Source organism: Sorghum bicolor, chromosome 3, assembly GCF_000003195.3.
Source record: "Sorghum bicolor cultivar BTx623 chromosome 3, Sorghum_bicolor_NCBIv3, whole genome shotgun sequence".
Lineage (NCBI taxonomy): Eukaryota > Viridiplantae > Streptophyta > Magnoliopsida > Poales > Poaceae > Sorghum > Sorghum bicolor.
Window position 1 is genome coordinate 10,109,320 of NC_012872.2, and position 25,461 is coordinate 10,134,780.

The 25,461-nt window shown below is 43.4% G+C and overlaps 4 protein-coding genes across 5 annotated transcripts; 2 read left to right on the forward strand and 2 right to left on the reverse strand.

Annotated features, from left to right (window-relative positions):
• Positions 504–1,109, forward strand: LOC8085607 (heavy metal-associated isoprenylated plant protein 43). The gene is made up of 2 exons (XM_021456108.1): positions 504–580; positions 700–1,109. The coding sequence occupies exons 1-2, from the start codon at positions 544–546 to the stop codon at positions 1,107–1,109; spliced, it is 447 nt and encodes a 148-aa protein (XP_021311783.1). The 5' UTR covers positions 504–543.
• Positions 2,458–7,946, reverse strand: LOC8085791 (endoplasmic reticulum oxidoreductin-1). Of its 2 annotated transcripts, none has more exons than XM_021455319.1 (10): positions 7,654–7,946; positions 7,423–7,554; positions 4,992–5,247; positions 4,785–4,895; positions 4,241–4,359; positions 4,047–4,151; positions 3,718–3,920; positions 3,509–3,632; positions 2,962–3,126; positions 2,458–2,879 (listed from the first exon to the last, which is right to left on the reverse strand). In XM_021455319.1, the coding sequence occupies exons 1-10, from the start codon at positions 7,858–7,860 to the stop codon at positions 2,868–2,870; spliced, it is 1,434 nt and encodes a 477-aa protein (XP_021310994.1). In that variant the 5' UTR covers positions 7,861–7,946; the 3' UTR covers positions 2,458–2,867. The 2 variants fall into 2 exon arrangements, with proteins under 2 accessions (XP_021310994.1, XP_021310995.1); XM_021455320.1 differs by having other exon boundaries at positions 7,672–7,945.
• On the reverse strand, positions 10,059–11,788 carry LOC8072399 (probable transcription factor At3g04930). Its single transcript, XM_002457521.2, has one exon. It carries the CDS (start codon positions 11,678–11,680, stop codon positions 10,466–10,468), a length of 1,215 nt encoding a protein of 404 aa, XP_002457566.1. The 5' UTR covers positions 11,681–11,788; the 3' UTR covers positions 10,059–10,465.
• On the forward strand, positions 18,900–23,424 carry LOC8072400 (T-complex protein 1 subunit beta). Its single transcript, XM_002455326.2, has 10 exons — positions 18,900–19,107; positions 19,636–19,701; positions 19,831–19,942; positions 20,243–20,371; positions 20,820–20,891; positions 21,157–21,272; positions 21,443–21,519; positions 21,996–22,481; positions 22,568–22,883; positions 22,995–23,424. The coding sequence occupies exons 1-10, from the start codon at positions 19,051–19,053 to the stop codon at positions 23,139–23,141; spliced, it is 1,578 nt and encodes a 525-aa protein (XP_002455371.1). The 5' UTR covers positions 18,900–19,050; the 3' UTR covers positions 23,142–23,424.

The following is a 25,461-nucleotide window of genomic DNA, read 5'->3' on the forward strand; positions in this document are numbered from 1 at the left end:
TTTACAGTAAACGTTTGCTCGGGTTTTGGACGAACTCAAACTAATAAAACAAACTTGTGGGCACTGGGCAGGTATATCCTCGAGAAAATTAAAAGAAACCAACAGCCCAGTTACGTTGATAAGCCAACCATATATAAGCAGTGCAGGTGAGCTAAGCAATATATATTCTCCGGACCAGCCAATGGCCTAAGCAGTGCAGGTGAGATAATCAGTGTAGTCTTGTCGATCGAGTTGACTTCCAGAGCTGCATGCCACCGATATATGGAGCGCATAGAATTGAGCAGTGATTATGCACAGAGAGTTCAGTTCCAGCAGCAGCAGCAGAACCTCTTATTATCAGGACAAGCAAATTAAATCTATCCAAGGGTGTCATTGCCATCACTCATCAGCTCACCAATGTCTAATAAGGTTAATTTGTGTGGCCACATTTGTTTCTCCCGACGATGTTGATTCTGAATTTCTGATCACGAACCATTTGTGCTGTCCATTACTTGCATCTTGCAGAAGATAGTGGTCAAAGCTGACCTCGTCGGCAAGACATGCATGAGGGATATCCTGTCAGTTGCTGCGACGCTCCAAGGTACTACCACCCATCCATCTATCTGTCTACCAAAGCAATGCAATGTACCATCATGCAGATGCATGCCTTCCAAGTTTCAACAAATTTAAAACTAGCCTTGCACTGAATGTCTGCTGCAGGGATCAAGTCGATGGACGTTGACGCCGAGAAGTGCACGCTGACGGTGGTCGGCACCGTCGACCCGGTGCGCATCGCGCAGAAGCTCAAGAAGAAGTGCTTCTCCGTGAACATCATCAGCGTCGAAGACGACAAGCCCAAGCCCAAGCCCCCGGAACCGGAGAAGAAGAAGCCGCAGGACCCCTGCAAGGACGTGTGCGAGAACAAGTGCGACAAGATCACCTGCTGCAAGGAGTGCAAGGACGAGTGCAAGGAGACGTGCGAGAGGCGGTGCAAGGCGTGGCTCGAGAGCGGCGGCTGCTGCACGCGCTGCGCCGTGCCCAGCTGCTACCCCTACTCCTCCTCCTACTGCTACCCATACAGCGGGTGCAGCGGCGGTGGCAGCTGGCCCTGGCGCCCCTACGGCTGCTAGCGAGGAAGACGGGACTGGAGGAGCGAGAAGGCGCCAGAGCGTGCTAGCTTTCAGTATCATCATCAATCATCGTCTATGAATTTCGCCATGTAGTACATTATTAGTGCGTTTTTACTGCTTTGGTTTTGTTTTTTCATATGCAAATGTCGTCTGAAAAACCGGGATGATTAGGTCAGTATTCGTCGTTGCTGTGGTGGCTTCGAATTGCATTGATTGTGTGTGTATATCCCTGAACAAATGTGTTACTCTCCTTCCTTTTCAAATCAAATAAGTAAAAATCATGGACAATCGAATATGGACTTCGTACATGGGTAGGCAACGAATCACATTTTTGGTCAAAAGAACGACTCAGATGCAACTATGCACGAGTTCACAGATGTTCTACAACAAAATTTTAAACCAACTCTGCGCCACCGCGCTCACTGCTACCTCGGTCCGGCAGTTCAGCAGCCATGGTGACTTGGTTGTTAGCATATGGACTGTGTGGCGACAAACTTTGCTAGGCAGCCGGGACATAGTTTGACGGTGCCAGCACCAATGACAAGTTGACAACATGTTATCAACCTACAAGACCAGTGCGACGCCGTATACCTGGTGATGGCATCGACGATGACTAATCATCTCAGCATGACAATGAAAGCTAAGCGTCATCAAACACCCACAAATTAAACATCTCATCATCAAACACCAATGGCAACAGCCAAATAAAGCATCTCATTATTCGTTAGGAGTTCAGGACTACTCTATGAAATGATAAAAAGAAACACAAACTCACCGATTCAAGAAAAAATAACGATGTGATCAAATTAGCATGGCAACTATTCACTGAATTCCAAAAGAGGGACTAAACATGTCGGTAATGAAGCAGGTAGCAAGTAAATAACAACCTTTTGCTACCGCATCAGTTATTTATCTCTCTGCTCCATATGTGACATAAATATGATGTCTGCAAAAGTAGCCATACACCAAGATGCCTTCTGATCCATGACCCTGACTACCACTGTGTGACCCAAGTAGCTCTCCTGCGACATAGCCGACATGTCACAGCAGGCCAGCACACAGCTGCATTGCCATGCTTGAAGGGCCTGAGGCATCAACTTCTGCACTTCAAGCACCATGAAACATACAATCATGTTTATGTCCAGTGCATGATTTACAGTTCTGCACAGAAGATTTAACCCGAACGTCTTATATCCAGTAAATGAAACAAAACATTTCCATCTCGATATCACACCAGAGAAGTGTTCAGCTACCGAATCTCCGGCTTAAAGCTTTTCGCTGCTCTGGGCTGTGCCAATTGATACAACTGTACACCCAGCACTTCTCCATAGTTTCACAGAAAAGTCAGTTAAGAAATACATTATACCTTTTCTTAAGAGGATGAATAGACTGACAAAAAAGTTTTTGCTTGTTAGCTGTTTAGCGGTTAGGTGACCACAGTTAGTACAAAGTGAAAAAGGGTATTAGGCGATCCTCTCGATCATGGCGAACGTAGAGATGGTGAGATCCTTTACAACGGAGGGACACTTAATCACTTATGGAAAAAAAATTAAGGGCCCGGAACCCACCAAAATGAAAGGAAGGGGAAAAAAAACTAGGTTAACTCTGCCATTGCATTTAGCTCGAAAGAATCTGTATCTCTCATTCTCTTGAAGTATTGGAAACAGCTTCCATCTCATGTTAACCTTTCAGTACATCTGTACATTATATGTTAATCTACCGGCATGTCCGTGTAACTACAAATTACACTCTTACATCTCAGAGAAAGTCCTGCAGGAGAATCAAATAATGCAAGTTTATGAAGGATGAATGCAACAAACAATACAATACACAGAGAGAGAGAGACAGATACCAGTTTAACATTCGGCTTAGAACCACCCTTTTGAAGGGTTGAAGGGCTCTGTTCCTTGATGACTTCTTCAATTGACGATCCTTTTTCATGTACAAATTTGACAGACTCTGAGAGCCTATTCAGAAGATTGAACAATGCAATGACCTCATTTCGCTGAAGCTGCAACTGATTAATCACCAAGAAGAACGTATTTGTTAAACAAATATCCACTATAAACATACAAAATGAATTCAAAAGGTATACTAACGGTTTTAGGATAAAGTCATATTTTCGTCAATTCAAGAAGAATTCACAATGCTTCAGTTGGCTTAGTAGAAATTTAGCATAGAACTCATAGTGCATTCCTTCTTTTTTTAAGACAATCTATGGTTCTAGCCTTCTCGGGAAATGTAAGTGACCAAGATGAACTAAGTGTTAGAAACTTAACATTAGGATCATACTTCAAAACAAACAGTTATTCAAGCAACCAACAAAATGGACAGCATATATCTCTCCTATCATAATGTGGCAGGAGTGGTAATGAGTATTTGAGAAATGGACTACATACTGGCTGATTCAAATGGCTGTCTCCATTGACAGAGAAAAGAATTTTCAGTGCAGTTCCAAGACCAAGAACTTGGAGCTTTCCCCACAGCCGGCACTTCTCGCATCCAATACAGTCCATAATTGCGCTAATGAAGAAAATGTTGCAGGGGTAAGGATTCAAGTGGTGCATATGCATGTACGAACTCAAAACACAGGAAATACGTCACAAACCTAATGTTTCTAAATTGCTTCTGAATCTCTTGCTTTAGTTCAGGACCATTTTCACCTTGCCAGAGTTTGGCTTCATCAAAAGGCAATGGACATGCAGATCTTAACTTTGAATTGTAAAGCAATTGCTTCACAAGAGATCGTGTTTTCCAGTCGTCTTCAGGATTACCAGTATTGTAATCAGCTTGCTCGAGATAATCTGCTGCCTGAAAGATTCCAAATCAAATCATTGTCCACTACAAATTTTCAACAAAAAGAAACCTAACAGTTTGATCTTCAACAGTAATGTGCAAACGAAATGAGTAAGTATCAAGTAAGGAAGAAATGGGAACCTTTGTCACGGCCCGAAGAACAAACAGGTAGGTGAAGTACAGATTCTGGACACGCTCTGGGTACTTCAGGACACGGTCATACAGCAAAGGAAGATTTTGTCCCCACTGTGGCCATTTACATCAGAAGTGGTCAAAACAATTATGAAACTTGGCCCAATAAACAATAAAGAAAGGTGTACAATTTGGGCACATACTGAGTTAGTAGATTCATCAAGAAGATAATCGTAAGCAATATGCACTGAAATTGAGGAGTGCAACCCTGAAATAAGCTTGTACAATGCCTTCTTCTCATGGCACAGTTCTTCAGAGGGATCTGAAGAAAAAAAGGCAATTAAAAAAACTTGTGTGAAAATAACTTTACTGATGCAGGACTGAAGTATGTGATAGGATTTTATCTATAATGTTATGTAGGACATCTAATGGAACAGGCATGCAACTAGAGCACTACAAGACACTAAAGAAGACAGATGGACCAATATATGCCACATATTAGATTACTTTAGAAGAAGACAAGATAGCTACAATTGACATATATCTCAAAAAAAGGATTCAAATAATCAGTCCATCACTGATTCATTTAACATGCAGTGAACTCATGACATGGCACAGATAAACACATTCAATGAATAAAAAAATATACATGATAGAATTGTCATGAAATCATGCAACTTATTATCACACCAATCAAACCAGTATAACAAAAGCGGAACAAGCATGTTAAAGAGCACGTATGCATACATTTTGGACAGTTCTCTTTGTAAATAGCATCCCATATCCTTCTTGCTGAATCACCAGTATAGCCAGTGTATCGTTCAGGATTCAGTTGAAGATTCACGTAAGCCATCTCTTCTGAAATCAGTACAACAGTTCGATAATCATCATGAATGATAATAAATAAGAAACAAAGAGTGCGCAATAAACTAGATCAGGGCAAAGATAAATTACTACTATCAGCCTCGTCATCAGATGTCCACGGATTGTCAGTTTCAACCCATATTTTGAAAACCTTGCTGTCAAGGGTTTTATCAATGGTAGCCTGTGGTTTTCCTTCTTGGCATATCATACTATCTGGAGAAAGTCCACTGTAAGATTTCTTGAATGGTTCAGGGATCTCATTCTCTGGGCACTCACAGACACTACAATCTCTAAGCTTGCACATTCCATCATCAGGCCAAAAAGGGCAATCACACCACAATTTAACCTTACAAAAGACAAGGAACAAAACATGACTTAGAACAGATGGACCATTGCTTCAAAATTTCATTTTTAATGTGCGCATTTTGGTGGCATCACATATAGCTATCATATATAGTAGGCAGACTAACACATACAAACTATAGTTCACTGTACGAAATCTGGAAGAGAACTTAAAGGGTTCACATTTTTTAAACCGTGTCATCAAATAGATTTTCATCTCCACTCCTCAATAAGTAATTCGCGTGAAATGGTGAAAGTAATCTGAGTACATATTATGAGATAGTATAATTTTACAAAATAATCACCACAACAGTCAATTCCATTTTGCATTATACAAAAGCTTACACATCAATAACAACAAAGATCTAATACCATTCTCTGCCACAAACTTTGTAAACTATAGGTAATACGAATAGAAAAGCAAAAAATAAAGAGATATTGGAACAATGCGTCCAATTAGGATAACTAACAGGCACCATTAGACAATCCACAACATCAGATTGTGCAATATATTCATAATCAAATTCCCTAAATCTATATCTATCTATCTATATTGTAAAGAGCGAAAGAATAGATAAATACCTATCACCTAAAAGGTCCCTACTCACCTTATATCCTATCCCTTGGATCTGTTTTTTAAAATGAATCCAATGTATGATAATGATCCAGCCAACCTGAGGTGTTGGCGCAGATTGATACAGGTTGATATGCCATTTACATGCATGTCTACTACACCTTCACCCAGACGTAGACATACCCGCCCGCCTATACCTACATGTCGTACGTCCTCCAATAATCACGATGCTTTCCTTATGTCTCCTGTCCTCTCCACCGAAACAATTAGTCACAGGAGCTTGATTATTTTCTTACTCCACCGAAACCTTCAATCACAGGAGATACCACTGTGGATACCTGGCCGCCTCTCCACTGTAGCCGCCACTATTCCACCAAGGTTCATGAAGGATCGGATAAACAGCGCAGCGTTGGCATGACCTCCGTCGAGCAGGGCCTGCGCTTGGAGATGCCATTAGGCTGGTGTTCAAGCGGTGGTAGGTTCTGCAGATGGTGTTATAGAACCAGTGGGATGGTGCAAGTCCCATGCCAAGGCCGATCAGTTCAGTGAGTATATCCTCTCCTGGTTGTATTGTTCCAAGGGTACGTGTTCAGTGAGTATATCCTCTCTATCGTTCCAAGGGTACGTGCAGATCTTTCAGCACCCTCGGTAACTAAGTTACTCCTACTTGGGTGGGATCCAGCAGTAAAGTTGATATGGTTTAACTAATTTACTCCTATAGTCCTACTTGGGTGGAATTCATAGGAGTTCAGATAAGACCATTATGTTCAAATGCAGTAATTTCACATCCCTATTTAGATGGCCAAAATCGAGGTAGTCACTATGGGGCTCATAGGGTTTTTCTTTGCTTCATTTGTTAGAAGCATGGAAAAAAATAGCCCACTATTTTTGCCGCTATAACCCGAAATAGCTTGAAAAAATTGTGCCGCTATTTGCGTTTATGCACAATTTTGCCGCTATTTTACCGCTAAAGTACGCTAATTACGGTTTATAAACGCTAAACACCTTGGCCTTAGCTCGCTATTTAAAACATGGGTTAGAAGTTATAAGCTTTGGCCAAAATGCAGGTAATTAAAATGAAATATAAACATAGACATGTGTGTGTTGCACGTGCATTGCTACTAGTAAGACAACCTTCACATTCTGATCAAGCAAATACCACTTTGATTCTATATATAGCACTGTTGATTATTGTTTATTAGAATCATTACTAAATCAAAAGACAAAAATTACACAATCAGAGTGCACAAAAGTTTGATCCTAAGGTTTGAAACATCACCTTAGAATAGTAGAAAACTGATAAATCACACTCAACTACTTCAATTAAAAGCAACAATAATCTGACAAAGAATCACACAGTTGTCACAACAATCTCCACATATAAAAGGGCAGAAGCACATTCAGAGAAAAAAAAAAGAGAAAATACTCTAAACCATGTATCAAATTCTCCAATCAAGCCATGACTCTAAATTCTTACATCTTTATATCCCATTAGAACACCACGACATATGTCTCCACTAATGTGCCAACATCACAGTCCAGGACATTGATTGAATAAATAAATAAATAAATAAATAAATAAATAAATAATCCACAAGTGCTCACCTTGAAGTACCTGAAGAACGGCAACTTAACAAGTTCCTGTAGGATCGGATGCAGAACCTCCTCATTGATGGCGTCCACCGTCTCATAGTCGCAGCAGCAGTCCTCCACCATTCCGGTGTACTTCCTTGCAGCCTGAAAAGGACCACACCGACACGGCGACACCTCAGAAGTCAGAACCGCATCAACTAAATCACCCCCACCCCCAAAAACCAGCCAAGCAATTGGCAATACCAACGGAGAGATTCTTACAGGGCAGCCGCAGCCTCCTGGTGGAGAGGAGGGGATGCCCCGGAAGCTGTAATAGCTCACGGCCACGGCGAGGAGCGCCACAATGAGGGCACCGGCCGCCGCGTACCACCATCTACCGCCCTGCCGCTTCATGCCTCCGCCGGCTACGGCCGCGGCGCCGTTCGCCGCCGGAGCAGGGTCCATAGTCATCACCGCGCGTCCGCGCCAGCGCGGAAGCTTCCAGTCTTCCGGAAGAGATCTCAAAGGACTCGAAGGGACAAGCAATGGCGGTCGTCTAGCGTGGAGACGGGCTGCCGGACAGTGGCCCTTTGGTAAAAGAGACAGCCCGGCCCGGCCCGCGTCAATAAGGCACGGCACATCTGAGGTCGGGCCTGCACGACCCGATTATGAATTTCTTGGCCCTAAAAGAAGTTTTTTTTTTGGAAAAAGTCCAAATTATTCCCCTCAAGTTTGGCATATGCCCAGATTACCCCCTAAAATTATATTTGGTTCAATTGACTCTCTCTAACTATTTCAGTTGGTCTAGTTTACCCCTTAACATGATTTGTTATTTCTGTTTTTCCACGTATTATTGAGTTTTAATATCAACTTTTGTGATATGATGGAGAACATCATAAGTTATGTTAGAAAAATATATCTTAATTTTAAAACATAATGATGAAAAAATTATAGTGCATTTTTCTAACACAAAATACAATGTCCTCTATAACCTCACAAGATTTGAATCTAAAATATATTTTGTGCATAGAGAAACAAAAAATAAAAACCTTTATAAGGTGTTAGTTGGACCAACTTAAACAGTTGGAGAGCGTAAATTAAACCAAATGTTAGTTTAGGAGGTTGTTTGGATATAGGCCAAATTTGGAGGGAGTAATATGAACTTTTTTCTTTTTTTTGGTTGGCCTCTTTGGTTTTGAAAACTTACAAATCTTTATCTTTGATGAAACTTGTACCATAGTGTCTTGCATCTATTAGGCCACGTGTCAAGCAGGAAAGACAGCCTGATCCGGTAGACTTTTTGGATTTCACTACTGTAGCACTTTCGTTTATTTGTGGCAAATATTGTCTAATCATAGACTAACAAGGGTTAAAAGATTCGTCTTACATTTTACAGGCAAACTGTGTAAGTAATTTTTGTTTTCGTTTATATTTGATGCTTCATGCATGTGCCGCAAGATTTGATGTGACGGAAAATCTTGAAAACTTTTTAGATTTTGGTGGGGAAGGCTTCAATCACGTTTCAGGTCAGTTATTCATTGCACCTCACGAGGAAACATGACCCAAAAAAACTCTGCCATCTCTAGCTGGACACACCTCGCTTTTGAGGTCCTGGGATAAGATACAGTCAAAAGAAATTTCTGCACTAACTGATCCTGCTACTCTTGAAGGCCAACAACTTGATCCAATATAAGCCTGTGATAAAAAAAACAAAGCTATCTATTTCGCAATTGCATCTGTACCTTTTGTGCAGCAGCACAATAATAAATCCTCCACGCTTGACAATGTTATTTTGCTTCAACTTGACCTACAGACTTGTATGTTTTCACACAAAGAAAACAGAATTCATAATTTGTTGAACTGTCAAAAATTATTGCACTTCCATTGTTTTTCCGTCAGTCTTGCCGATGCACAGTTGCAGACTACAAATCTATATGTATGGTAAAATCTCTTCCCTCCTCTGCTAGTCTGCTTAACACAGAACCTGGCCGAATAAAGTGCTCAATATTCAAGCAAGACACATCTACTTGACCTCATTTTTCTACTGCAAGCTGCATGGCAGGCCCAAGATCAATGTTCACTGCAAAAACCACTCTGACCTGACAATTTGCCGCGCCTAATAAGTTTCTAGTTTGGCCCGAAATCCAAATTTATTAGTTCCTTATTTGCTAAAAAAATGGCTCTTCGTTAGATTTGACACTAATAGTGTTAAGTGGTGCGCGAATTAACGCTATTAACCCTGGGGCCTGGGCAAGGTAAGCAAAGTTAAGTTCGGTTGAAAACCTGAAACACTGGGGTGCATGATTAGCTCAGTATTCATCATTGTTGTTGTGGCTTGATTGTGAGTGTATCTGAAAACGAATGTGTCTCTCCTTCCTTTTCAAAGAGTCAGAGAATGAAAGCAGTAAAGATCATTGACGATCGAACTGTGAACTGGCCTAATGAATCAGATCGGTCATGAGAACAACTCAAATGCAAATATGCAAGAGCTCGAACTAATTGCGTCTCATTGCCTTTTCTGAGGGAAAAAATGGTAAGCTGGATGTTCACCAAAAGAGGGAGAGAGGACAGAAGGAACCTTCCAGGTGTATTCCAAGTAAAATAAACCATCAACCACCAAAGCAGATAATAGTAACATCCATGAAGTGTGAACTTAATACAACCAGGTGTACTGATTCAATAGTCAGAGAGTACTTTCTTCCCAATAAATAGAAGAATCATCATCCTTTACTTCATTCTCTTGATGACTTATCAGGATTACTCAATACAAAATGATAAAAAGAAACACACACACTACCAATTAAAAAAAATGAGGTTAGCGTGGCAACTATGCACTGAATTCTATCAAAAGAGGGACTAAACATGTCTAACAATGAAGCAGGTAGCAAGTAAATAACAACTTTCATCGTAAGTTCATCTACAAATCAATCTTTTCAGCCTCTAATCTTATGACAACTACAAGCACCTAACTTAAATCAAGTACAATGAGAATTTTGTAACAAGCAACTCTCCTGAGAAAAATAAGGTACTCTACAAGACAGGCTCTAACAAAAAGACTATGGAAGAAGATCGCCAATCAACATTCTGATGACCTGAGGTCTTCTAAAGCAGCGGTAACCTGTTCCCGCACAAGCTCGATCCTCTTTAGATAAACCTCAAGCTCCAGAATTTGCTGCTGCCTCCACTTATCATCACTGGGCATTCCAGGATTTGGGCCAGCAACCCCTAAACCAAGACCAAGAATGTCGAAGCCGCCAATGCCGCCAAATCCTGTGCCAAGACCCAATCCGAATCCAGTCTGCCCAGCGACAGTGACAGAGCTGATGAACTCCTTCAGTAACGGTGACATGATACTCCTGATAGCCTCCTCGGTGGCGCCACCACCGGTGCTCACTGGCATGGGCGAAGGGGTCGCCGCAGCTGGTGATACAGTTGGCACTTGCAAAGGAGGTGGCGGTGCAATTGCCGGCACTAAATTCTCGACAGCAACAACAAGCCGGTCCTCAGCAGCATCAGTTATCATCAGCGCGGACGTAGCTGGCAATGGCAATGCGGGGGCCTCCAGCTCTTGCGCCGTCCTCCTCCGAACGCGCCGGCCTCCCCTGCCCCTCGCCGTGGGCGTGGACGCGCTCCCGCCGCCGCCATCCTCCATCGCAGCGGCGGCCACGGGGTTGATGTCGTCCTCGTCGGAGGCGTCGGCCGCGCTGCCGCCGCCGCCTTCGCCGCGCCTGAACGCGGGGCGCCAGATGTGCCGCGCGACGTCGTAGATGGCGCCCTCGTGCGCGCTCCGGAACGCGAACGCGGCGCCCTGCGCCGCGACGCGCGCGGCGCAGACGCGGTACTTCTTCTTGAGGCGGCGCAGCTTCTCGATGAGCTGGCTCTTGGTGAAGTCGAAGGAGAGGCGGCGGCGGATCTCCTCGTAGAAGGGGCCCGTGTCGTACTGGTGCGACGCGAACGTGGTGCCCCGGCGCGCCGTGAAGTCGAGGAAGCCGCGCAGGATGAGGAGCTCCTCCTCGTCCGTCCACAGCCGCTGGAACAGACGCCGCGAGTCGTCCGCGGACGGACCGTGCGGCTGCGGCTGCGGCGGCGGAACTGCGCCGGCGGGCTCGGGGGCGGGAGCGAGAGGGTGAGGGTGAGGTGGGACCGAAGCTGCGTCGGGGAAGGGTAGAGGATCCTGGCCCTGGGGATTGGCGAGGTCGGAGTTGGACGCATCGGTGTCGGTGCCCTCGTCGTCTTCGTCGCCGCCGGCGGAGGAGGAGGCCGCGGCGTCGTGGGGGTGGTCGTCGGCCATGGCCGGGTTGGGTTTGGGGTCGGGAATGGATGGAGCTCGGGTTTGGTGGAAATCGGTTACCGGATACGGATAGGACTGGGTCCAGCTGCTGCGTGGCACGACGCCACGAGGCGTTTGCTGCCCGCCGCCGCCGGTCTGCGGTTTTGGCTCGTCCTTCTTTCACTGCCAAGTGGGCCCGATCTGTTTGTTAGTCATGGACGAGAGGATGCCCGAGTGCCCAACAGCCAACGGAGATCCCTCTCTTCATTCGCGGGTGCCGACCATGCGCCGGGATGGTGGCACCCACCACGCCACCGGGTCAGGGATTAATCTACAGATCAATTTGCTTACTGATACAAATTTTGTAGAGATCGCGGAACTGAATGTTCTTCTATCTTGTCTTGTATATAAAATCATAGTACACAAACCATTCAAACAATCGCTGCTCCGTCCATTATCTTTTGTTCGGGTTAGATGCTTGCTTCTCAATTTTTTTAGCAGTACCTAATGTTTCTCTGTTGGTCTGCACACGCAACAGCTCATTGCGTTCATCTCTGATGAACCAGGGCTTCACCTGTATGCTAAAACTGCATTGATTAGGAAAGATGTTATCCTGAATCTGAATTGCCAAATGAAAAGTCATTAACCTGAACCTGAGCTAGAAACTACTGTTGGTATTTGCGGTGTTGACAGACCCTTTTTCCAGTAAGGCAGTAACACATGTTTGTTCCTAGTAATGAAATTTTTTGGATCAAATTATCCTCAAATGAAAGCATCTATCGAAGGTGAAGGATCATGTTTTGTTGAGAGAGCTGCTCTGTCGAGTAGTTCATCTATCTCTTATCCATCCAAAACAAAAACAAGCATCAGTGACAGGTCATCCTCTTCTATGCAGCGCAAGGAGTAGCAGCAGATACACAAACAAGTATCATTGGAGATTGGTAATATTCAGCAACCAGGATGGCAATTTAGAAGGTAAAGTTTAGTTCCATAACTGAAAAACTATGGAAACATTGTGCGCGGTGACCGGTGAGAAATTGTCAATAGAGCATACTACTTGCAATCTTAACATTACAAAAACTAATATAGCACACCTTGGCAAAGGCAGTGAAAATAATCTTTCTCCTCAAAAGGTAGATAACTTAACATGTCACGGCAATACGGCATCATCTATGTTTTTCCATGTTATCCAAAAATTTTCTAGGCTGTCCAAAGCTGTGATTTGGACCAAAAGTTACATAGTAAGGGCGTAAGGTAACAAAAGTTGTATCCACAAATTGTAAGCAAAAGCAGCGGTCTACATTGTGGTGCCCTGTACACCAAAATATCCCTCCGATTGGTTTCCTTACTATTAGCTGTCTGGCCCTGCCACAAAGAAGAAAAAAAAGGAAGCATATATATGTATGCTTAGTAAACTAATAGTTTTATTTAAAATATACTATTTTGTGTGTTGTATTAAAAATCTAATTTGATATGCTTGTTTCTATGTTACCTATTTTTGAATCAGGGCATATCTCGAAATAAATCAGTGGGATCCAGTTGTAGGGAGAAACATGATATCCGTAGAATATTAGCAGATGGAAGTTTAATCCAAATTAACATGAATATATGATCATAAATTATTAGTGAAATATAGCAGTTAAGCAAAATATAAGATCAGCAAAATATGAGATCTCTAAGATACTGGACTTTATTTGTCTACAAGCCATATGAAAATTCATATCAAATTATGAGGTTTCCAAGCTGTAGCAGAAGCCTTGAGCTCTCTTTAACTTTGACATAGCAGGGTTGATCTCCCTGACATGGCAAAATAATGCAAATCAGACTCTTAGGAATAGGGAGAGGTTAATCTTTGTTTTCCTATTTCTTCTTTGCCATAGTGAAATAGAAATTTTGTTGGAGAATCTGGATATTGCTCATGAGAAGTCTGATCATGGAAAATAAAAAAGTACAATCAGGTAACTATGTCCAACCATTTGTTCCATGTTAAAGAAATGCTCTCTGCGCTCAGATTGCCTAAGAACGGAGAATGCCACGTGTATGATTTTGCTAAATCAATTGGAGAACCTATGAGTCTATGACAGAGTTGATGTGCTGCATGAGATACAATTCATAAAGGTAAGCAACAATTTAACTGTGACCAGCAGTTGGGTCGCCAATCAGAAATAACCAGGAGATATATAAAAACATTTCTCTATTAGAAATTACCAACAGTTAAATCAACAGACAATTATGCAAATATTGACTGAGATGGCATGATGTTTTGATAATTATTTTTTTTATGTAAATGCCTCAGTTACGAATCTTTTGGATTGTTCCTTCCATTGACTGAGATGGCGGATTTTGCTCTCGAGGCGGGGACGAGGCCCCAGCATCAGCGACGTTGCGCGTGGGCTTGGCAACGGCTACTCAAAGAAGCAGTAGCACAATGTCAATCCACCGTTGGATTTTCGTGCCGCAGGGCGCAGGGACCAGGGCCACGTGTCGGGAGCCGGCGGCGCGCCTTGATGCCGCCACGCTTGGAGCCCACTGCTGCGCTAGGAGCCCCCAAGTCGGCTGGAGCCCGCTGCCGTGCTGGGAGCCCCTGCATCGCCTGGAGCCCGCTGCCTTGCTAGCTCACCAGTAGCACGTAGCAGGGACCTGCTGTAACACCTGGCCCAAGGCTTAATAGGATTATTAGGAGACTCATACCAACAAGTTGCAACTTTTTTTCCGGAGCCGATCTCGAAAGAACTCTAGAGTTAAGCGTGCTTGGTCTAGAGCAATTTAGGGATGGGTGACCGACCGGGAAGTAGTTCTCGGGTGCGCACGAGTGAGGACAAAGTGTGCAGAAAAGACTAGTGTTGGTCTGTGGGGGCTGACTATGTCCTAGAAAAGCTGCCAAATGTAAGTGGGCCCGGCTGTGGGGGCTGACTATGTCCTAGAAAAGCTGCCAAATGTAAGTGGGCCCGGCCTCGTGGAGGCGGGACGTTACAGAATGGTATCAGAGCCGACTCTCGCGGTTTCACGGGCGCGTCCTGGCTTGGGGTTGATCGACGAGGACGTCGATCTCTTAAGGGGGTGAGGATGTAACACCTGGCCCAAGGCTTAATAGGATTAATAGGAGACTCATACCAACAAGTTGCAACTTCTTTTTCGGGAGCCGATCTCGAAAGAACTCTAGAGTTAAGCGTGCTTGGTCTAGAGCAATTTAGGGATGGGTGACCGACCGGGAAGTAGTTCTCGGGTGCGCACGAGTGAGGACAAAGTGTGCAGAAAAGACTAGTGTTGGTCTGTGGGGGCTGACTATGTCCTAGAAAAGCTGCCAAATGTAAGTGGGCCCGGCCTCGTGGAGGCGGGACATTACACCTGCGCCAGTGGCCTGCCGCGCCAAGAGACCTGATCGTGTGGCTTGCACGCCGCCACTCGCACCGGCGAGCTGAGGCCGGCCACACCCATGCCTTGGCCGGGAAGCGCCGTGCCGAGAGGGTACACCGCCAGATCCCGCCTGATCAGCAGCCTGCCACGCCGGGGACCAGGGAGCAAGCCAGCTCGCATCGTGCGGCCCGCGAATGATCGGAGGGGCGGTGGAGCAGTCGGAGGGGCCGAGGAGGAAACGACGATGAGAGAAACGCGTCGTGCGGCCCGCGAATGATCGTGACGCCTTGGGTCGAGAATGGAGCGGGTATAAGACCCGAAACGTACCGGAATGTTTGGTCGATCTATCTAACGGCTCATGGGTTAGAGGATGACGTGGCACTATTAGGTGCTCGGCTGCCCGCTTTTAGTGCAGGAATCGTATTTAGCAAAGAGATGGAATTATTATTATATGTCACATTAGCTTATTTATAATTTAATACCCATAAAACTTATGTTGAGACTAGTCTAAACTTACAACTAGCTTATACAGAAGAATCAAAAAAAATTGTGAAAGAAAAAAATTAGTCATATATTAATTATAAAGAGTTAACTACTATATGTGTATACTAATACATGGATTGTGAAGATTTATATATCCATCAGTAGGTTGTATTATTAGTCTTGCTCTTAGAAAATACTCAACGAGTAGATTCTAGGGTGTGCTTGGTTCCTTTGCCTGGACTTCGCTGAGCAAAGGTAACCTTGCCATGACAAGCAAATTTGGCAAAATCCATCTTCCATAGGCAAATGAGCGGTGGCAAAGGGAAGGTTCTAGCTCTTTGCCCGACTAGCTAAGCTAGGGGCCTAAGAGCATTTTTAAGAGTTCTCTATTTTTTTCTTCTAAAACTTATAGTTTTATAACTCCTAAAATAGTATTAGGAGAACAAGAACAAGAAGTTCATCTCCAACAGTTTCTAAAAAATTATTTCTTAAAAAAATAAATTTAGGCTTTTTGCGGTTTTTTATACCAGTGAACGACGTCGCCGATGACTAGTGCTTGGGGCCCTCAGCGTTGCGGAGGCACGCGTGACGCGTCCCTACACATGGACGTGCCCGTGCACTACACGAAGGTGGCTAGGTCGAATCGCACCGCGATCTCCGCGAGGACGTGCACATCCCTCTAGACCATCCTCATCGATTCGCACCACCACCGGGTTGTGTCCTCAAGCTCAAGCTCTAAAGCTTAGTAGCAATGGCGTGTACGTATTTTATGTGGGGTACAGTGTGAGAGAGCAGCATTGCTAGCTCCCTTGCGTACGTACCTATGACTCCCATCCTTAAGTATTGTCTTTGATGAGGGTACTCGCTCATGGGCCATTGCCGCTGCCTTCGTCCATCTGGCACCCGCTGATCAGGACGTCGTTGCATGACGGCAACTTGGACACAGCTAGCCCCGCGTACGCTTCCTCGACGCTATGCGCCTATGCATGTCCTACACCAGGGCCTTCGCCTACCTAGGGAGCACGCGACTGCTCCGCTTCCTTGCCGTCATGCCGGAGCTTGCAGATGGCCGATGTGTGGCGGGAGGAGCGCGTGCAGATGAAGCTCTCTGACACGGACACCTGCAGGCGAAGATGGAAGCGTTTACGTGGACACAGATTGTGCGTATCTTTACACGTGAGGGCGTCGGTTTTTTCGACTGCTAAAAAAATTAGGAGTTGATATTAGAAGTTGTTGGAGATGCTTTTTTGCAATCTTCCTAAAAATTCTAGATCAGTAGTGTATTTTAGAAACTCTTGTAGATGCTCTAACAGGGAATCTAAGTATACCCTTAATCGTCATTCGGATGCAAATAAGAAAAAAAGAAAGAAAGAGGTCATCAGTTGCACATAGATAGACATGGGTCATCTAGGCGCACACTGGGTGGGTGCACAAAGTCTTTGTTGGGCGATGATTTTCTAATGTTTTCTTTTCTTTACATAATAACCAAATAGCTAGTTAGAAAACTCTTCTTAAAGATGCCCTTTTAGATAGTCAAACGGGGTGTCTCGACCTAGCATCACCCGAGCGCATGCATTAAAGCATGGTTTATCTATAAGGTCGCAGCCTAGGCTCGACACTAGGCTAGGTTAGCCATGCCGGTGTTGGCTCAGCTAGACATGGCATCCACATGCTGGTCAGAGTAGCATCACCCTCCACCATAAGTTAGCCAAGATACTACTTCTATCTCGTAATATAACGCATATAGCGAGCCGCATGATGTCCTACATGTTCCCCTAATCTAGGGTTTCCTTTTCCTCCGATAGCGACGTCGGAGTCCACCTAAATCGTGGTGAGATCGTGTGATCTCTCCACCCAACAACAATGGTCATGTTGTCCACGATCCTACGGGTAGATTGGGCGCAACATCTGAGCCTTTATGGCAGATCAATCTAAGGAGAAAGCAAAAGGGACGGCGATGGAGGAGGATAGTATGCTGAGTCTGGAGAAACATCTAGAGGGCATGACGCTTCAAGGGGAGGAGGAAGATTTGGATCTTTCTGGTGAATTTGAGGAGGTCGTGAAGGAAGTCCGATGGTTAGCTCTTTTTAGGGTTCATACCACCAAACCCGCGGCTTTGTTTGGTGCGTTGAGGAATGCATGGGCAGCAAAGGAGGTGACATTCAAAGCTCTTGGCCCTAATTTGTTCTTGGTTCAGCTCAGATCAGAAATGAAATCAAACCCTTGCATGGGCAACAGCAAAAGGAGAAATGCATGGGTAGCAACATCAATACAGGAATGAAATCAAACCCTTGCCGATCAGAAGAGAGGCATAGGGAGACTGCAATCAGAGCAATATAGATGACAGGGACGAACTTGGGGTAACCTAGGAGACTCCAAGAAATGAACGGAGCAGAGGGGCTGTCGCTTAGGAGGGCAGCCCGCATAGGGACCCGATGGAGCAAGCTGCCTCGTGCTAGGGCTACCGCTTAGAGAGAGAGAGAGAGAGAACCACGTTGGCTCTAGCCCGCGCCGGTGTGAGTGAGGGGAAGGGAATGCCTGAGGGTCACCACGCTAGTGCATCAGCCATGCCGGTCGTTGGCCAATCCGGATGGCTGCCGACGGTGAGGCAAACCCTAGGTCAGTGCCATAGTGGCGACAGGTCTCATGGAGCGAGCGTGGAGGGGAAGACGTGCCGACGGCCTCAAGCGGCGTGGAGGCGCCCGCGCCGCACTGCAAGACGGCGTCGCCGCTGTTCACGTCGAAGGAGAGAGAGGGAGAGATAGAGCGAGGAGGAGAAGAGTCGGGAAGCAGAAGTTTTGGGAAGGAGAAGTGGAAGCCACGATATATATTTGTTTGATCAAATTTGAAGCAGAAGCTGGCGAAGCGAAAGAGGAGGAGAAAAAAATCTGCAGAAGCGAATGAGAATCGGGAAGTCGCTTCCATCTGAATCCGCTCGAAGCATTTACAGCCACACGATCGAAGATCCAACGGCTAAGGCCTTGTTTAGTTCACCCCGAAATTCAAAAACTTTTCAAGATTCCCCGTCATATCAAATCTTGTGGCACATGCATGAAGCACTAAATATAGAAGAAAACAAAAACTAATTGCACAATTTGTTTGTAATTTACGAGACGAATCTTTTGAGTCTAGTTAGTTTATGATTGGACAATATTTGTTACAAACAAACAAAAATGCTACAGTTCCAAAATCTAAAAAGATTTTGGAACTAAACAAGGCCTAAGACTAATCCAGGTGACGTGGACCCTCCTGCTTCTTCTCTGGAAGCTGTCGAATCATTTAGGGAAGAATTCAGCTTTCTCAAAAAAAGAAAAGAAAAGAAAAAAGAAACTATCAATTCAGCCCATGAAACCGCTACCACTGGCCCAGCCCACGGAATGCTCTAGGTATTTGATTGCAGAAGCAGCGGCATCTCCATCCACACCCCGGTCGGCTTAACCCCAACGCCGCCGCCGCCGCCCGCCGCTCGGGGATCGCCTGCTTTTCTCTCCGGACCACATCTACACAGCACCACCGGTCCTTCCAAGTGAGCTCCAATCCCCTGCGTGTAGATGGAGAGGGTGCTCAAGGATGACGCCGTCCAGGAGAAGGGCGAGCGCGCCAGGATGGTAAGAGTGCCGTCTCTCTGATCCGTGCGGTTTCTTTGTTAGGTTAGGTTTATAGTTGTTTCGTTCTGCGGCGCTTCCCCAGCTTGAGTGATGGCGTGATCTGGGGGAATTATCAAACACAAGAAACCTTAGTGGCGCTGGCGCCTAGTCTTCCTAGGGTATTTTGGTTGCTGTTCTCTTCGGAAGCTTTGCTGGCGCAAGTGCTTCAGTACTTTTGTGCGGTTAGTTTCAGCTGGTGTTCTGTAAATGGGTGTAGTTCCGTGCTTGCCTGCCACTCATTTGGGAACTTTTAACTATTTTTTTGAATTATTGGAAGATCTCTCTCTCTCTCTCTCTTCTTCTTTTCTTTTTTTTTACTGAAAAGAAATTTAGGTGAGCGGCAAAGGAATACATGATGTAGTTTACACTTTAGCTCGTAAAATGAATAGGTGTGTGGGGGAGCGTCCACAGCGAATGACACTTTGATCTGTGGACCTTCTGATTCTTCTGAACGGAGAGGCTGTATTTGCTAACACCATGTCCTTGCAGGCATCGTTTATTGGGGCCATGGCAATCGCAGATTTGATTAAGACCACATTGGGACCAAAAGGAATGGTATGCTTTTGAAACATATTGTTTATTTCTTACAGAGGAACCCTGCACTTTACATGAATGATAGCAGTTTTTCACTCTATAGTTTTTCTTGTTGAAAATTTGCAAGTGCCATTTTTTTTGCTTATGTAGGACAAGATCCTGCAATCAACTGGCAGAGGGCGTAATGTTACTGTTACAAATGATGGGGCTACCATTCTGAAGTCACTTCACATTGACAATCCTGCTGCAAAGGTCCTTGTTGGTATCCTTTGCCAATTTGATTACTGCTTGACGATAGTGTTGCTAAGGTGGTAATAGGAACCCCCCACCTATAAATTAATTATATGGCATGCCATTCTAGCAAGTTTTGGGTCAACCCAATGACTCAAACAAAGTAGAACTTGCATCCTAGTTGGGGTTGAGGTTTTATAATTTCTCTTGATCTTTCATGGTATTGATCTTAAACTTCATATTCTACTTGTGACCTCATTGGCCCCTCTTTTGTACAATTAATTTTTTTTTCTAATGAAAGAAAGGCCAGTTACTCCTTAATGATTGTTAGACATCTCGAAAGTTCAAGATGATGAAGTTGGTGATGGGACAACTTCTGTCGTTGTTCTAGCTGGAGAACTTTTGAAGGAGGCTGAGAAGTTAGTTAACATGAAAATTCATCCAATGACTATCATTGCAGGTATTACTTGCTGAATGTGTTCTGGTTAATAGTATGCTTTTCTATCCTTCACATTGGAAAGCTTGGTAATTATTGTAGCAGGTCATGTTACTTGGTCTTGCTTACATCAATCCCATAGTAACAAATCAAATAGATCAGGCATATAATACAAGCTCTAAGGATGGATTCTGCTGTTAAGCCATTCAAAATTTGAGATGCGGCTTCCTTTTTTTTACAATTCATGTTTTCAGATTAATCTATCATTTTTTAGTAATAATAATGCATAGGCAGTTGCGCTGATGTTCTGATTCTATTCTGTCTTGGGGTGCCTATTTTATACCGAGCTAACCAGTATGTACTCTGGAGCACTATTAGTATGCATTCTAGAGCACTGCTGCAAAACTGCAACTGTTGTTGTTTATGATGAGATTCAACGTCTCCAATGGTTAATTCATTTTGTAAATTTTAGGTTACAGAATGGCTCTCGAGTGTGCCAGAGATACTTTGCTACAAAAGACCATGGACAACAAAGAAAATACAGGTGAATTATTTTCCCAATCTCATGGTTAGAAAGCATATTTTTTCAGTATTCATAAGGCACTGGCTTATTTGAGCCATTATTTTCCTTAACATTATATATATTTTGTATAAGGATTTGACGTCATTGAGATTTTGTTATCTTGGAGTAATATTCAATCTCATATAAATTCAAATTCACTTCCTTTTGCATCTCATGGATTCTCTCAGGAATATGCCATGATGCTCATCAATCTCATGACAATATCCTTTTCCTTCTTCTTCTGCAGATAAGTTCAGAACTGATCTCATGAATATTGCTATGACTACTCTTAGTTCAAAAATTCTTTCCCAAGACAAGGAGTACTTTGCTGAACTTGCGGTTGATGCTGTCTTGAGGCTTAAGGTATACAAATAGTTTAATGAAAATTTGTTATCATTTACGTTAAACTCTGATATCTTTATCTGTAGAGTTTTAACTCTTGAAAAAGTATGGTTCATACTTCATATCTACTCAATCATGTTGTTATTCGATGATGTTATAGTATTGACTGGTTTCTATCTGAATGGTGGCAGGGTAGCACCAACTTGGAATCTATTCAAATTCTGAAGAAACCTGGAGGATCTCTTAAGGATTCCTTTTTGGACGAAGGGTATGTATTTATGAAAAAATTGTCAATTGATTCTTTTGACCACACAGCACTGGGCTGCATGCAAATTCTCTCACCTAGCACCAAGTTCTCCTTTCTTTCTGACTCAGTCCAACCTAAGAGCCCAATTCAATTAATTTCTGTTTTTATCAATAATCTGACCAATTAGAATTAGCACTACATTTTCTAAAAGATCAATTGCTCATTTACCAGCCAAATAAAGTAGGAATGTCGATTTGACATTTTTGGCTACTTAACTAGTCCTTAATGCCATTTTTCCTATCATGGGCATGTTCTTTCATTAATTATATTTTGGAAAAGTGTTTGATGACTTGTGATAATCTCATAATTGATAGTCTTTAATCTAATAGTTTCTAGTCAGGTAGTAGTTTCAAAGTAGTTCTTGCAGGCATCTATGTAATGGTTCCCAACAGAAAATGATCCTAATATCTTTTTTATTTGCTTGTTTCTATATATAGGTTCATTCTTGACAAGAAAATTGGCATTGGGCAGCCAAAGCGCATTGAGAATGCCAAAATTTTGGTTGCAAACACTGCTATGGACACAGATAAAGTTAAGATATATGGGGCACGGGTTCGGGTGGATTCGATGTCTAAGGTTGCAGATATTGAAGCTGCTGAGAAGCAGAAAATGAGAGAGAAAGTCCAAAAGATCATAGGTCACGGAATCAACTGTTTCGTCAACAGGCAGTTAATCTATAACTTCCCTGAGGAACTCTTTGCTGACGCTGGCATACTTGCAATTGAGCATGCTGACTTTGAGGGAATTGAACGGCTAGCTCTTGTTACTGGTGGTGAGATCGCATCAACTTTTGATAACCCAGAGTCTGTTAAGCTTGGTCATTGCAAGGTTATTGAAGAGATTATGATTGGTGAGGACAGGCTAATTCATTTCTCTGGGGTTGCGATGGGGCAGGCTTGCACCATTGTCCTAAGAGGGGCTAGGTATTTCTTGTTTTTAACTAACTTTGTTCCATTTATGCATTTTTACTTTCCATAAATTGAGTCTTTTTGCTTTTTCATCCCTGCAGCGAGCATGTACTTGATGAGGCTGAGAGGTCATTGCATGATGCCTTGTGTGTGCTGTCCCAGACAGTAAATGATACTCGTGTCTTGTTTGGAGGCGGATGGCCTGAGATGGTGATGGCCAAAGAAGTAGATGAACTTGCAAGGAAGACCCCTGGGAAGAAATCTCATGCTATTGATGCTTTCTCGCGTGCTCTGCAAGCCATCCCAACAATCATAGCTGATAATGCTGGTTTGGATAGCGCTGAGTTGATCTCTCAGCTCCGAGCTGAGCACCACAAAGAGAACTGCACTGCTGGAATTGATGTCATCACAGGCTCCGTAAGTTCACAAAGTCAAGAGTTTTCCATTCATAACCTTTTTTTTTTATAAAATCATTCATAACAAATTATCTATTACAGAATCTGATACTAGTCATTGTGTGGTTTGCAGGTTGGGGATATGCAAAAGCTGGGGATTCAAGAGTCGTTCAAGGTAAAGCAGGCCATCCTTCTGTCTGCGACAGAGGCTGCTGAGATGATCCTCAGGGTCGATGAGATCATAACATGTGCCCCGCGCAGAAGAGAGGATAGGATGTGATTAGGCACGCTGTTTCTCAATGTAGTGGGGGTGCTTGTTACCCTAGTTTTGAGGGGTGTTATGGTTCAGGGGCATTCAGGTTGGTCAGATTTCGATTGTTTTTTGCCCCTAAACAACTGGGACTTGTTATTTGGTTGTAACAATCAACCTTAGGCTTGTGTTCTAGATTCTCATGCTGTACCATTTGGTAGCTAAGTACGTCGTACGATATGCTTGTGCCATCTGCCTCTACATGTTTTTGCTATTCCTTTTTTTGACGTAAGAATGAGCTCGTCTTTGTTTCTGGGACGTGATTGCTACTTCTGGTGTTGGTTTTGAGTGTCAGGCCAGGGTGCCAATTGGCCCGATGGTCACGTGTTAGTATTACCAGAAGACACTCTTCATATATACGTATACAGTAGACATGGCCATAATTCACTGTCGAAACTTGGAAGTGGCGTGTAGATGTCTTAAGATTTACAGGCAGTTTTTTTTAAAAAAAAAGATTTGAAGGCAGTTTCTTTAATACTTTGACATCAAAGCCTCTTTACATTATTATTGTTAATTAATTGCTACAAAATAATTGTCATACTTACTAAAGGGTTTTCGATATACCTAGAGTTTATAGTTTGGATAGGAGTACTTGAAAAGTAGCTATTGATGTGTCGTTCGGTTTATAATTCTAGCGCTGTTTAGCTGGCCAAAAAAAAGGCTGATATTAATTTTTTATAAGAGAAAAATACTGTTTTATGTATGAAAAGTAGTGTTGATAAGTTCAAGTGATAATGAGTATTTGAATATGTAACTTTGAGACATTATTCTTTTTTTTTTGAGAGAAAACTTTGAGACATTATTCATGTATATATTTTAAGTTTGACTAATTTTAAATAAAAGAATAATAATAGGACCTGAAAGTTTCTAACTATACTAGTTCTTTGTTACAAATATTAATTGTTTTCTATAAAATTTGGTTAAATTTAAAAAGTTTGTCTTAGGATAATTTCAGAAGTTAGATTTATTTAGGGATGGATGGAGTATAATATATACTGACTGTAAACCACTTGGTATTAACTGGACATTTCTGGCGTCGCCATCGGTGACTCGGTGGCCGAGCTTCCATTCAGCTTCTGCCAACCCACACCACAGGCACAAGCTAAAACTGGGCTACTCAGGCTGCGTGTGCCGTGTGGTCGGTGGAGCCACCAACAAGGCAACAACCTGCACTGCACGCGGGCGGCGAGAGAGTCATCGGGTCGGCGTCTCCAGCCTGTCCGGTGGTCTTTCAGGCGACGATCACGGAGCCACGGAGGTGAAGCGAAGTGCGGCGGAGGCGCGGCCAGTTACCGGATCATTCAACAGGTAGAGCTTCTGTTCACCTGTTGCTCCGTCTAAGGCCGTTTGCCCGTGCATAGATTGTTCTTTGCAAGCACAGTTCGCTGTTTGGTCTAGTAATCCATTTTGCTGCTAAAACTGCTGCACCAATCTTGTCCAAAAGGTGTTTGAAACAATGCCTGAATGAGTACCACTGAACATTGGCGTTGCTTTTGCCCACTGACAAAATGCCGAGGCAGCAAGAACCCGTGTATAGAATAGAAGCCAAACTGGCAGCATAGAGGGTTAACATGCAACATTCACATTCAAAGAGTTTGAAACAGTTCGAACTGAAAGGTGCAAAGAAAATGGGAATTCCCTTGATCAGCACTCAAAATTTCTAGTTTTGTAACTATCCAGATTGGGATGCTCAAAATTGCTAGTCCAGTCTGGCAATTTGTGGCTTTAATTGCAATATATTCAGCGTTTAGGTCAGCATGGAATTTACATACTGCTTTTGTTTCATGTGATTTGGACGTTAGCCTGTGTTGCTGCATAATGTCTCGATATTACTTTTTGAAGGCAACTCGATGTTACTCACTGATATCTATTGAAATTAGGAGGTAGCATATTGCCCACATATTTGTTTTCTGCTTGGAGAACTGGTACAATCAGTGCTTGTCAATTGCCACTTATATTTTCTTAATCAAGCATCACCACTTGAGATTGAAAGCTATCATTTTAGACTTGCCGATGTGATCCATTCTCCTTAATAAAACCTGTAGAACAAATGATGGATAGAGTTTTCACTGTCTTTGAAAACCAAGATTCCCTCAATTCCTCTCTTTTCTTTCCCTTGGAATGCAATGTATTTTGATGTTATTTTGTGAATTTGTTTTTGCAAATCAATTGATTTCTTTTAGAATTTTCTCTAGGTGTATACCAAAATATGTTCAGTAAATGACAGAATACATGAATTAGTGTATTGTGATCGTTTCGTGATCCTTTCAGACTTCTGTTGTTGAAGACA

Coding starts and splice junctions, on each gene's coding strand:
- LOC8085607 (XM_021456108.1), top strand. CDS start 544: ATGAGGGATATCCTGTCAGTTGCTGCGACGCTCCAAG. Junction 581..699: donor AGTTGCTGCGACGCTCCAAG/GTACTACCACCC, acceptor TGTCTGCTGCAG/GGATCAAGTCGATGGACGTT.
- LOC8085791 (XM_021455319.1), bottom strand. CDS start 7,860: ATGACTATGGACCCTGCTCCGGCGGCGAACGGCGCCGCGGCCGTAGCC. Junction 4,360..4,784: donor CAAAGAGAACTGTCCAAAAT/GTATGCATACGT, acceptor TTTTTTCTTCAG/ATCCCTCTGAAGAACTGTGC. Junction 3,127..3,508: donor ACAGCCATTTGAATCAGCCA/GTATGTAGTCCA, acceptor GTGATTAATCAG/TTGCAGCTTCAGCGAAATGA.
- LOC8072399 (XM_002457521.2), bottom strand. CDS start 11,680: ATGGCCGACGACCACCCCCACGACGCCGCGGCCTCCTCCTCCGCCGGC.
- LOC8072400 (XM_002455326.2), top strand. CDS start 19,051: ATGGAGAGGGTGCTCAAGGATGACGCCGTCCAGGAGAAGGGCGAGCGC. Junction 21,273..21,442: donor ATGCTGTCTTGAGGCTTAAG/GTATACAAATAG, acceptor GAATGGTGGCAG/GGTAGCACCAACTTGGAATC. Junction 22,884..22,994: donor TTGATGTCATCACAGGCTCC/GTAAGTTCACAA, acceptor TGTGGTTTGCAG/GTTGGGGATATGCAAAAGCT.